This window comes from Myotis myotis, unplaced genomic scaffold, assembly GCF_014108235.1.
Source record: "Myotis myotis isolate mMyoMyo1 unplaced genomic scaffold, mMyoMyo1.p scaffold_m19_p_9, whole genome shotgun sequence".
Classification (NCBI taxonomy): domain Eukaryota; kingdom Metazoa; phylum Chordata; class Mammalia; order Chiroptera; family Vespertilionidae; genus Myotis; species Myotis myotis.
This window is the reverse complement of record NW_023416401.1, coordinates 78,015,839-78,027,222: the sequence shown is the minus strand read 5'-3', so window position 1 is coordinate 78,027,222 and position 11,384 is coordinate 78,015,839. Positions and strand designations below refer to the sequence as shown.

General features: G+C 49.4%; 1 protein-coding gene across 1 annotated transcript; it reads right to left on the bottom strand.

Moving 5' to 3' along the window:
* Positions 1-7,529: 7,529 nt before the first annotated feature.
* INSM1 (INSM transcriptional repressor 1) lies at positions 7,530-10,332 on the bottom strand. Its single transcript, XM_036322887.1, has one exon. The coding sequence runs from the start codon at positions 10,181-10,183 to the stop codon at positions 8,648-8,650; it is 1,536 nt and encodes a 511-aa protein (XP_036178780.1). The 5' UTR covers positions 10,184-10,332; the 3' UTR covers positions 7,530-8,647.
* Between the last annotated feature and the right edge of the window lie 1,052 nt (positions 10,333-11,384).

The following is an 11,384-nucleotide window of genomic DNA, read 5'->3' as shown; positions in this document are numbered from 1 at the left end:
AATTCGGTGGGTCTGCAGTGGGGCCTGCAGTTCTGATTTCTACCAGCTCCCAGGTGATGCCACTGCTGCAGGCCCCTCACCCACACTCGTAGCTGAAAACACTTGTGACAAGAGCTGAAAAACACATGCTGAGAAAGTACAACACGTTCTCCACTGCTATCACCATAGTTAATACACTTGTGAGACCAGGTCAGAAAGTGCTTTAGAAAAAGTTTCAAATTGAAGTTGGAAACTTCCAGTCAGAGATGACTTCTCACTGTTGGACATCGATCTAAATGCCCCAAGTGCTCAAATATTTGCACAATTAAATGAGGCCAGAAATTGTCAGGAAGGTGCTTGCTGCTTTTGAATTAATATTATTTTTGAGCCGATCAATACTAAATTAAAGTTATCTTCTTCTTTAACTCAATTTTTAAACTAATAGACACCAAAAATCCTTGAAATGTTATGTTGAACCATACACACCTGTTGATGTTACACTTTTTACTTATAAAAATGGCAATTTGTTATGATTCAGCTTAAAAGTGGCCATTTCCTCGATAACGGCAGCCATCATCGAGTGAGGAAACAGCCTTCAAGCCAGGAGTCCACCTTCCCCTTCTGTTAGGTTTGTATGGATGACTCAGCACGTTAGAACGTGTATGTCCCGCCCGACAGCTGCTGCGCTTGGCATGGCAAACATGAACAGTATGTATAAGCCTATTTTGGAGGTAGCTTCCTATTTAGTTAAATTACTCATTTAAAGGATTAGGGTTTTTAAATTGGGGCCTGATGTGGTGACACCTATAAAAACAGTGGTACTCAGCTACAATTGAACAAAGCACTTTTCATAAAGACCAAGTTTCTGTCTAACCAAGGGCAGGAATGTAGGCAATCTATAAAACATTCCTGCACAGTTTTATTTTCTAGCACCCGGGTCAGTAAACATTTTATAAAGGGTGAAAGAATCAGTGTATTAGGTCTTGGAGGCCATGTAGTCTCTAGGGCAGTGATGGCGAACCTTTTGAGCTCGGCGTGTCAGCATTTTGAAAAACCCTAACTTAACTCTGGTGCCGTGTCACATATAGAAATTGTTTGATATTTGCAACCATCGTAAAACAAAGACTTATATTTTTGATATTTATTTTATATATTTAAATGCCATTTAACAAAGAAAAATCAACCAAAAAAATGAGTTCACCTGTCACCTCTGACACGCGTGTCATAGGTTCGCCATCACTGCTCTAGAGTGATGACCAAACTTGGGTATGAAAACAGACACAGACAGTAAGTGAATGTGCATGGCTATTTTCTAATAAAACTTTATTTATAAAACAGGCTGGGGTATGAAAACAGACACAGACAGTAAGTGAATGTGCATGGCTATTTTCTAATAAAACTTTATTTATAAAACAGGCTGATGATGGATTTGGCTTTGGGCTTAGTTCACCCCTGGTTTGGCCTTTTTTGTTATGATGATAGAGATGATGAAATACTACAATGGTGGCAATAATTCTGGAATCCTAACATAACCTTAGAACTATGTAAGATCATAGTTGCTGCAACAAAGAAATCAAGGTAACCATAATACGTGTTTACTTTTTCTGTTCTCTTTAATCTGAATTATCAAATTTTGAAAATACAAAGGTGGATAATCATGATTTTTCTCTGTGATTAATATAGCAAAAGGTTTTCTGATACAAATCTGAAATCTTAATTATATAAATGTTTCACTGAAATGATTTTAAGCTATAATTGGTGTATAGTGATTTAGCAAGATATTCATGTTAAAACCCTTCAGAAGATATCAAGGATAATAATACTATCCAAAAGAAATAATAGAAGTCTTCTATTAAAGAGATGAGAGATAAAAAGAATGTGATCCTTTGTGGTGTAAAATATTTGATGAGATATAACATAATTCTGTTCAGATTTGGATTCCAGAGACTGGGATTTGGTTCATCTCTTTTGTCCCTGACAGTTCTCAATTCAATCATTTTCCCATACACTATTCCTATCTCTGCACATCTCCTAAAAATAACCTCTTTTTGACTGTATTTTAGAATGGTAAAGGCTCATTTTATATAATACACTAGGACAGACAGCAGTAGAATAGGACTATAATCAATTGGTGTTATAAGCTTTTTAAAATTTATATTTTTAATTTAAAAATGTTTTACTATATCTTTATTGTTGAACGTATTACAGGTGTTATAAGCTTTTACTTGGCAATATTGTATCGTTCCAATTTTTTTTGGTATATGTGCTGCCGAAGCGAGCACTAAATGGCAATATTGTAAACATGTGTTTCAGCCTGAGTTCCCCATCCTTTTCTGTTCTTTGTGCTCAGAGGAAATTTTAGCCTTTTTTTCCCCCTCCTGTAGAAAGAACCTTCTCTGAAGCTCTTCCACGCACTGACACCTCCTCTGCTTCCTATCAGATTTAACAAACAATAGCCTCTCGGCTCACTCCGTCCCTCCTGTTACCGCCAGGTGTGACTGTCACCTGGCTGTGGCGTGTGAGAAGGGGCGCTGCATCAGGGCCCTGGACCTGAACAACAGAGATGAAGCAGATGTTGCACTCAAATAAAAGGGCCTTTTTGATGAGTGAAAGAGGAGAATAATGGATTCAGGGTGATATTTCCGCCGTTCTTGTCTCCTCTCCCTGTCCCCCCTCCCATCCCCCTGTGTGTGCGATGCTTAGTCTACTGGCTACGGGAACAGTCCTGATGAAGGGACAGCAGTCCTGGTAACCTCTGAATGCAAATGGTGTGGACGAGCTTCTTACAGATGTTGGTGACGCTGCACAGCATGAAAATGGCATACTTGAAATGCTCGCTCTCAATAATCACATCTTTGAATGTTCTCCACTGGCAGTAAGCATTCTATAGGCTTCATTTTGATGTAATTAATGCTCTAAGAATAGTTTGTCGTGGGGCTTATGTAATGAGCTAAAGAAAAAATTTCAGTATGGGATGCTTTTGTGGAAATGCCACCAGGAAGACCACACTGGAATCGAAATCTTCAAACAAGACAAACACAAACACAATAACCCACAACCCATCTACTCGCCATATATACCACCAGACAAAGCATGCATGTTCTCAACATTCCACTTTCCAGATGCGACAGAACAAGCCCACAATAAAAAAGTATGTGGTGGACAAATGATGACAGTTGGGACTTAAAAGATCAAGGGTTATGTGTTTGGATTAGTGAAAATAAGTTAACTGACTTCAAATCATATGCTCATATATGTTCTGTGATTCTGAGAAGCATATCAGGCCTTAATAATGACCCCAAAATAGTTGTGAATCGTCAAATTCATAAGCCAAGCTGTTTCTCTCGCCCAGCCACAAGGCATCAAGTCCCTTCACCATGAAGGTCCATCACAGGTTCCTTGCTGGTGACACCTCTCAGTGAGCTCTGTCGCTTTTGAGACCCTATCTGGCCAGTAGTAATTTCCCCCTGCAGCTTCTCCTAAGGAATGCCTAAAGAAACAGGACTCATGTGTGTTCATGAAAATCCTCTTGACGATGCCAAAACCAGTAGCTGGTTTTTTGCACAAGACAAGAAGGTGATGAATCAGTTGGAAACAGTTTTTTTTTTAGCAACCTCCTGGGTAAGAAAGGGTTTCCCTATTCCTGGAGATCATTGGGCTGGTAGATGCTGTCTTCTCTCACCCATTCTTCCTATGGACTCAACATACCTGGCCTCATGGCAGAGCCTTGGTAGACCAAAGGGGATGGGAGGAAGCCCCGGTATAGTCCTCCTACTCTGGGTTTTGGGAATAGTTCTTTCTCCTAGGGTCATTGGGTGGGATCATTCTTGTGGGCCCCATGGCCAGGTCTCACTTCTGAACTTTTCTCTGTGTCACCAATGTGACTATTAGAGACAGTCACCATATTACCCAGAACTAATGCGTATACCAGACTTTCCCTATGAATATGAATCGTTCAATGCTACAGGTTTATAATAAAGAAATAACTTTCTTCAGTGTATATATTGAAGATGCAACTTAATGATGCATTTGGCTTCATTCTCAGCTGAGTGGAATTTTCAGTGATTACTCTCAGGTTATTGCCAAAACATTAACGAGATGTTTTCCTAATTTAAGATAGAATCCTAAATGCCTTTAGACCGCCATACTGTGCTCCATGCTTTGGTACCACCTTGGCAATCAAATGGATTCAAGATCCTTGTATGTTGCTATTTAGTGGATTCTCTGATACAGGTGTTTTGCTATCCTGTGGTCTCTCTCTCCAAGTCAGTTTCCCCCTTGATCTTCTCCAAATCCCTCAGCTTGGACCTTTAACTACTAAACATTGAAGGTTTCTCTGTACGTCAAAAACCTGTAACATAACCTGACCCTGTAACAAGCTAGCATACAGTACATGTATATATGACACATAACTGACCAAATGTCCCTTCTGCAAAAAGATAACAAGTTTTGCTCAAAGCCTGTCTGCCACGGGCTAGTGGACTTATAACTAATCCTAAATGCCACAAAATGGCACTCCCAAGAAGGTGGGTTTTCTTCTGTGTATGGAGAATGCCTGCTCCCTTTGGGGTCCTTGCTGCCTTTCATGTCACAGTCTCTGGAACCCCCAAATACCTCACTGTGTCCCATAACCCATTCTCTCTGGTTTACACACAGCCCTGCAGGAAAATGAGGGACTCAATACAGCCAAGGGGCTTGCCCAAGCCGAGTCCTAGGCCCTTTCTCTTTTGCAAGACAGGTGGTGGGTGAAGATGCTAAGGTATGATGTTATCTCTTCTCAAGGATTAGCACACTATTCTGCTTGGTTTTGTTTGAAGACTTTGTGGATGGCTGTGGAATTGAGTCCAAGGGGGTGAACCGGGAGCTGGCGGGAGGCGGAGGCTGCTCCATGTGATCCTGCCGCAGAGCTAATGGAGGCAAATGAGAACCGGTGCACCCTTATCCATTGCATCTGGGCACAGATGCTCTGGGTGACATCTGCCTGGTGACTGGCATTGCCCAGTCTTACCTTGTGTGCCTGGCTCTCCTCAACACATCTGCTTGTGTTACCCAGTGGTCAGGGTTCAGCAGACTCCAGGACTCTGCTCTGCTCCAAGACGGCCTCCTTACGGACAGCTGTTGAGCCTCTGATCTCCTATTGTATGGCCTGGGGATGACCTTAGCGATGGGCGCCGCAATCATCTGAAGGAGGAGCTCCCGGTGGACGGTGCTGCACAGAAGCAGCGCTGCAGCTGGCTTGGGTTAAAACGTTTCACTACAATGTTTCTGCTGTTAGAGCCATAAGAGCCCCAAATTCTCCAGGCCTCCAGGGAAATGTGCCTCAAGAGGACATGATCAACCTGGAAGAAAGGGCAAACCAGCATGGCTGGCAGCTGTTTGAGCTGCTGGCTTTCTTCAGAACCTGGGAGTGCTGGACAGCCTTGCTTATTCCACCACACAGGTATGGAAGTAGAAAGGTGTGGAGACCACTGGCAAAAATGAAGTCCTTTTCTTTATTTGTTCCTTGTTTTAGCTCCTTCCTCCTCTATCTGGTTACTTTTCCTGATCACTTTGCCCCTCCCAGCATCCCTCACTCAGCTGGGTGTGTAGTTTCCAATGATGGGCATCCAAGCTTGGAGCACCCTCAGACACACAGGATGTCCTCAGCATCCTTTCCATATTTATAAAGAAGGTGAGTGCACTTCCACTTGATGTTCTATAATAGGAATCCTTGTGAACTTATTATCCATCCAGGGAGGATTGAGAGAGGAGAGAGAGAGAGAGAGAGAGAGAGAGAGAGAGAGAGAGAGAGAGAGAGAGAGAGAGAGAATATGAATCTGATTTCCTTCTTGTGGAATATTCTAACTCATATTGTATTGCTTTGAAATAACTGATCAAGTTCTTCAATTTCTTCTACACTTTTGTTTAGCAAACATCAATATACTCCATTTACTATACAATTTCACTTACTATCTCACGTCAATGAAATTTTGGTTTCTATTTTAGAATAAATAAATTTGGAGGGGTAGATTTATGAACCAAATTTATTTGCCCTCATGAAGGTGGAACTTAGAATTTCTGATTATGGACAAGAAACACAGTGAGCTGGACACAGGTGACAAGATACCATACCAGCAGCCAGGCTTGCACGCCTCAGGTTTTTAAGGAAAATTGTTCATGGCATAAAACATACACTAACTCTCAGCACGAGGGATCTTTTCATGTATGGTGTAATTCAGAGCGAACATTTTAAAAAACTTTCACACATTATTGTTGTTCACAGGGAGCAACTATCAACCCACAACCTGGAGTTTTCCTTTGCTTCAAAGTTTTCAGGATGGTATAAATGCTGCCTTGTCCCTGTGCTTTCACACGGTGGGGCACTGCGCTTTGGTCTTCCTCTGTTGAACTGGTAAAATATGTAGTCATCAGCGATAAAGGGCAACGCACTGTTTGTCCCTGAGGCAACTTACCTGCAGTGGCTTCCCCGTGGTTGTTATTCAGAGTCTATTCCCCACAAAGGGCGGAATATTCAGTGTTCCTGAGAGCTGAGCCTTTTACGAAACTGGAGGCTCAGAATCTGAAAAAGATCCCTTTGTCGTATTATCCTTCCAAGTTTCTCACGTGCTGCCCTTCCCACCATCACTCCAGAGGACGACCCCACAGATTTCTACAATCTCTCTGCTCGGCAAACCTTAGAAGGCGTGGTGGCCACAGGAAGAGAAGAGCCGCAGACACAAACCACGGAGGGAAGGGGACAGCACCATTGTGACGCTGAGCACAGCGCTCTAATCAGTGTTTCAAAGGCAGAGCAAAACAACTCAAAACATTAACCGGTGAGTGTCAGCCTTGTTCTTTAAAGAGCTGAGTGACATGAAACAGAAAACATTCTAATGACCTGTGATTAAATTTAATACCCGAAACAGATGGTGTTCTATTTCCCCCCCAAAATGGGTTGCTCACCTGACTGGAAAATCATTTCTGAGCCCTCACCCCAAGCCCAGTGGCCTACCTTCCACCCCCTCCAAATGGGAATTTGTTCGTTTCCCTCACTTGGGAAATCTGACTATAAAATCATTCTACTTCCTTCTAATCTAGTTGGTACTCAGAGGTCAAAATTTAACCATGTTATTTATTTGAAGAAATACTGTTACAGTGAGCCCCAAACTGCCAGGAAATGAAGGATCTGATCAATTAACCAGGTGTTTCTATATCCCCTTTGGTTAAAAGACTAGATGTGTGTGGGTACTTATCTAGATTTCTCTGAAAAAGATTCACCCAGCTTCCATTCTAACTTCACCTTCCTTCCGGTACATTCCTAAGGACCCCTAATGCTTCAGCTCCAGTTATGGGTGGGGGACTGGACCCTTGAACCGGCACAGGGCAGAATCCAGCAGCGCAGGCTCCGCTCTAAAAGCCCACCGTCCTCCTGATGGTGGCGGGGTTTTGTCCCTTAATAAAAAAAACGTAGAGATGTTTAAGAAATCATCTGAAGCTCCGTTTTAAATCCTTGCTGAAACCACTGGATGCAGAAATAAGTCCACCTTACTTTGACTTTGAAAATATTTTATTTGAATAGTAAATAGTTATACAGTTGAAACAGTTCTATTGAAGCTGTCTATAAATAGCTAACAATTAAGAAAATAATGTTATGTAGAAAAGAGATTGCATTTAAAAGTAAGAGCTGTTGGTTGTACAAGGGCCTCAGGGGCCCCCCAAGCAGAACAAAATGGAAGGTTGTCTGTAATTCGCTCCGTTAGGTATAAAAGTTAAAACTTTTAGCAGATCCCTTTAGAAAAAGGCTCTCTTGTAAAATGCACAGTGAAATGTCGAGAGTGGCAAGGGGGGAAACACACACCAAGAAAAAAAAAAAAGATCTGCAAGCAAAATAATATCTCAATCTTCATAATTAATATAAATAAATAAAGAATAAATAACAATTACTCATAAATCAACATATACATTTAGAGGGAACTCAGTCCTACCTCAAGCAACAAAGGCGATCAAACCAAAACGTCTCACGTGAAATATTGAGGCAGTTTCTACAGCATCTTCTGAAAATTCCCTTCCCTCCCCGCCCCCAAAAAACAATCCCAGACAACAATTCAAGGCATTTGTGGCTATACTAAAGAAAACTTTTTCTTAAGCAATTTGATTTGTTCACATACAAAAAGGTAAAGCCAAACTCCAGCAGTTCACAAGCCATAATAAAGCTAATCGTGTGGGAAGTTCAATTTACAGCCTGTGAAATATAAAGGCATTTATTCCTCAAGATTCACCCAAAACAACCCGTACGCTACATACATAGAGAGCAGAAGTTGGTAGGCGAGAGCAAACCGCATTTCTAGACCATGAACACAGCGAATACTAGCAAGAAAAACCGCTCTCCCCTCCGAGGGAGGCTTCCAACCACGAGACAAACGCGCACAGCTTTTCTCCCTTGTACAGAGCGACTGGCTCCTGTTGCGCCAAGGGGGGAAAGGGACACAACGCAAAAGGGGGCTCCAAAGGGAGTCACAATGACAGCATTGGGGTTACCATCACGCCACATCGAGAGAAGCGGAGACAACACTTTCACCGGGGGGTGGGCGCCCCTGGCGCGGACGCGGGTTTGGGGCGCGCAGGGCGCGCTCTCTTCGTGGGTCTCCAGCGAAGGCACAGTTTGGAGGGCCGGGATGACGGGCGCGCTCTAGCAGGCCGGGCGCACGGGCACCTGCAGGAGGATCACCTGTCTGTTCTCGGACGGGTGGCACTTGTTGATGTGCCGCGTGAGGCCGGGCGAGCTGTAGAAGGTGGCGGGGCAGTACTTGCAGGGGAACACCTGGGCGGCGTGCAGCAGGCGCAGGTGGCGCTCCTGGGCGCCCTTGCCGGGGAACGTCTCCCCGCACACTGGGCACAGGTGGCACTCGGCTGAGGCGCTCAGGCCCAGCACGCCGGCCGCCTCGCCGTCGCCGGCCGCCTCCTGCGGCGCCTTCTCCTTGGGCCCCGGGTACAAGGCCAGTAGGTCCTCCGGCGGGGGCGCGGGCGGCGTGCCCTTGGCCTGCAGTGCCTGGTGGTGCGCCAGCAGGTGCTTGCGCAGATAGGCCTGGCGGCGGAACTTCTTGGCGCAGTGGTGGCACTCGTAGAGCCCGTCTTCCGAGCCCGACTCCGAGACGCCACCGGGGCTGGGCGTGTCGCGGTCGCTGCTGCCACCCGTCGCTTCCCGCGCCTCAGCCCTGGCAGCGGGTTCGGGCTCCGACACTCGGGCGGCGGCGGGTGCCGGGCGCGGCTTGTGCCAGCGGCGATGCGAGGCCAGGTTGGCCGGGCAGCTGAAGACCTTGGCGCACTCGGGACAGCGGTACTCCACTCGCACGATGCGCGAGCACTTGTGCTGCGCCAGCGCGAACGGGTCGGCGTACTCCTCCTTGCAGAGCTGGCAGATGAACTCGCCCAGCGGCCGCGCCGCGTCCCCCGCGCGGCCCCGCGGCGCCTCCACCGGGCCCTCCTTGATCTTGAGCCCCAGCACCGGCGACGTGGTCACCTCGTCCTCGAAGTGGAGCTTGCGGATGGCTTTGGGCTTCTTGGCGCCGGGAGCCTTGGCTACCTTGGCGGGAGGCTCGGCGGCGGCGGCTGGGGGCGGGGGCCGCTTGCCCGGGGGCCTCAGGGAGGCGGCGGGGGGCAGCGGGGGGCCGGGCACCGGGCCGCGGGTCGCCTCGGCGCCCGCTGAGAACGCCGTGCCCATCTTGAGGTCGGCGGGCGCAAAGAACAGCGGGTCGCCGCTGCAGGTGCCGCCGCCGCCGCCCGCGCCGTTCGCGCCACCACCGCCACCTCCGAGCAGCGCGGCGGGCGTGGGGAAGGACTCGGCTGAGACCGGTGAGCCGAGGTTGAAGCTGCGCTCGAAGTACTTGTGCTTCTCGTGCTCGCGGCTCACGGGCCGCGTGGGGCTGTAGAGCGGCGCGGGGTGCGCGGCCTCGGGGTTGCCGAAGTGAGCGGCCCGCGGGCCCGGCTGGGGCGGTAGCGGGCCCGGCGCGCAGACGAGCGCGGCGGCGAGGGCCGCTTGGGCGCGCTCGGCCGGCGGCGGCCGCGGCAGCGGCCCGGGCCCCGGGCTCGGCGCCGGGGGCTCGGAGTGGGCGCCCCCGCATCCCGGCGAGAGCAGCAGCGCGCGGTCGCCGTCCTCGCAGCCGCGAACGCGGTAGGACACGGGAGTGGACTTCTTGCTGCGCTTCACCAGGAAGCCGCGAGGCATGTTGGCGCGGCGCGAGGGCAAGGCACTGGCCGGGTCCCACCTCTGCGCTCGGCCGTGGCGGCCTCAGTGCCCCCGGCCCATACCCCGGGCGCGGCGGCTACGGGTCTCGCGTGGCGCCGGTGGCGGCTCAGCCCGGCTCTGTGCCCTGCACGCGCGTCCCAAACCCCGGGCCCGGGAGCCGCTCCCTTTTAACGGGGGGAGGGGGCTATTGTTCTCGCCTCCCGCTTCCCCCGGAGCCAATCAGCACGCCGGCAGCTCCACCGCCGGGTAGGGTGGGAGGGCGGCGGGGCAGCCAAAAGGGAGTCGGGACTCCGGGGTCGCCCGGTAGGTGCGGCAGATGTACCTGAGGGCGAGGGGCCCCCGCGTGCGCCCGGTCGCCGCCCCGCCCGGCGCCGCCGCCCCGCCCGGCCCAGGCACACGCCCGGCCCCGCCTCACTTCACGGTCTGCTGCTCCTCTATGGGGAGGCGCACGTGCCGAGGCTTTGTGTCTCTCCGGGGGCGCGGAGCCGCCAAATGGACCCGTCCATCAGCACCACAATGCACGCCCCCCTCCCGCGCGGGGATTACCCGCGGGTCGCGAGCAAAATAGCAACAAAGGAGAAGAATGGCCCCAAATATGTCAGGAGGATTCAGTCCGCGAGCCGGAGCGGAGGGGAAGTTGGGCGGGCTGATTGGGTAGGGGCGGTGGTGGGCCGCAGCAGGCGAGGGGGAGATCTGAGTGCGGCTGCTGGGGTGGGGTAGGCACAGGACCTCCTCCGGGTGTTTAGGAAATAATCAAGAGTTGAAAATAGCTGCAAAGCCCGGGCTGCCTGGAGTCCCCACTCGCGCTTCGGACGGATGGGCCGGGAGACCCTGGGTCCAAGCGAAAATGGGGTTCACGTTTCGAAGGATGATGTGACCTTCTGACTGCATCTGAGGGTGGTGTTTGCGTCCGCAGCCAGGGCGCGCGACCCTGGTCCTTGGGAAGGTTTCTCTTGAGTTTGAGAAGCAGTTTGGTACATACGGCACTTCTTCAATTGCCAGCAGACGCAGCGCGAAAGGGGTGAGGGGGCGGACTGGGCTGGGTTCCAAAAAGAACTTGAATTTCCGAACTTTTTTTTTTTTTTTTTTTTAGTTCCGGGAAGTTTGGGGACTGGCATCCTCGGAGGGGCCGGGTGTAGCCCGCTTGGAGCCTCCACGTCGCCCAGGGCTGGGTTGATTC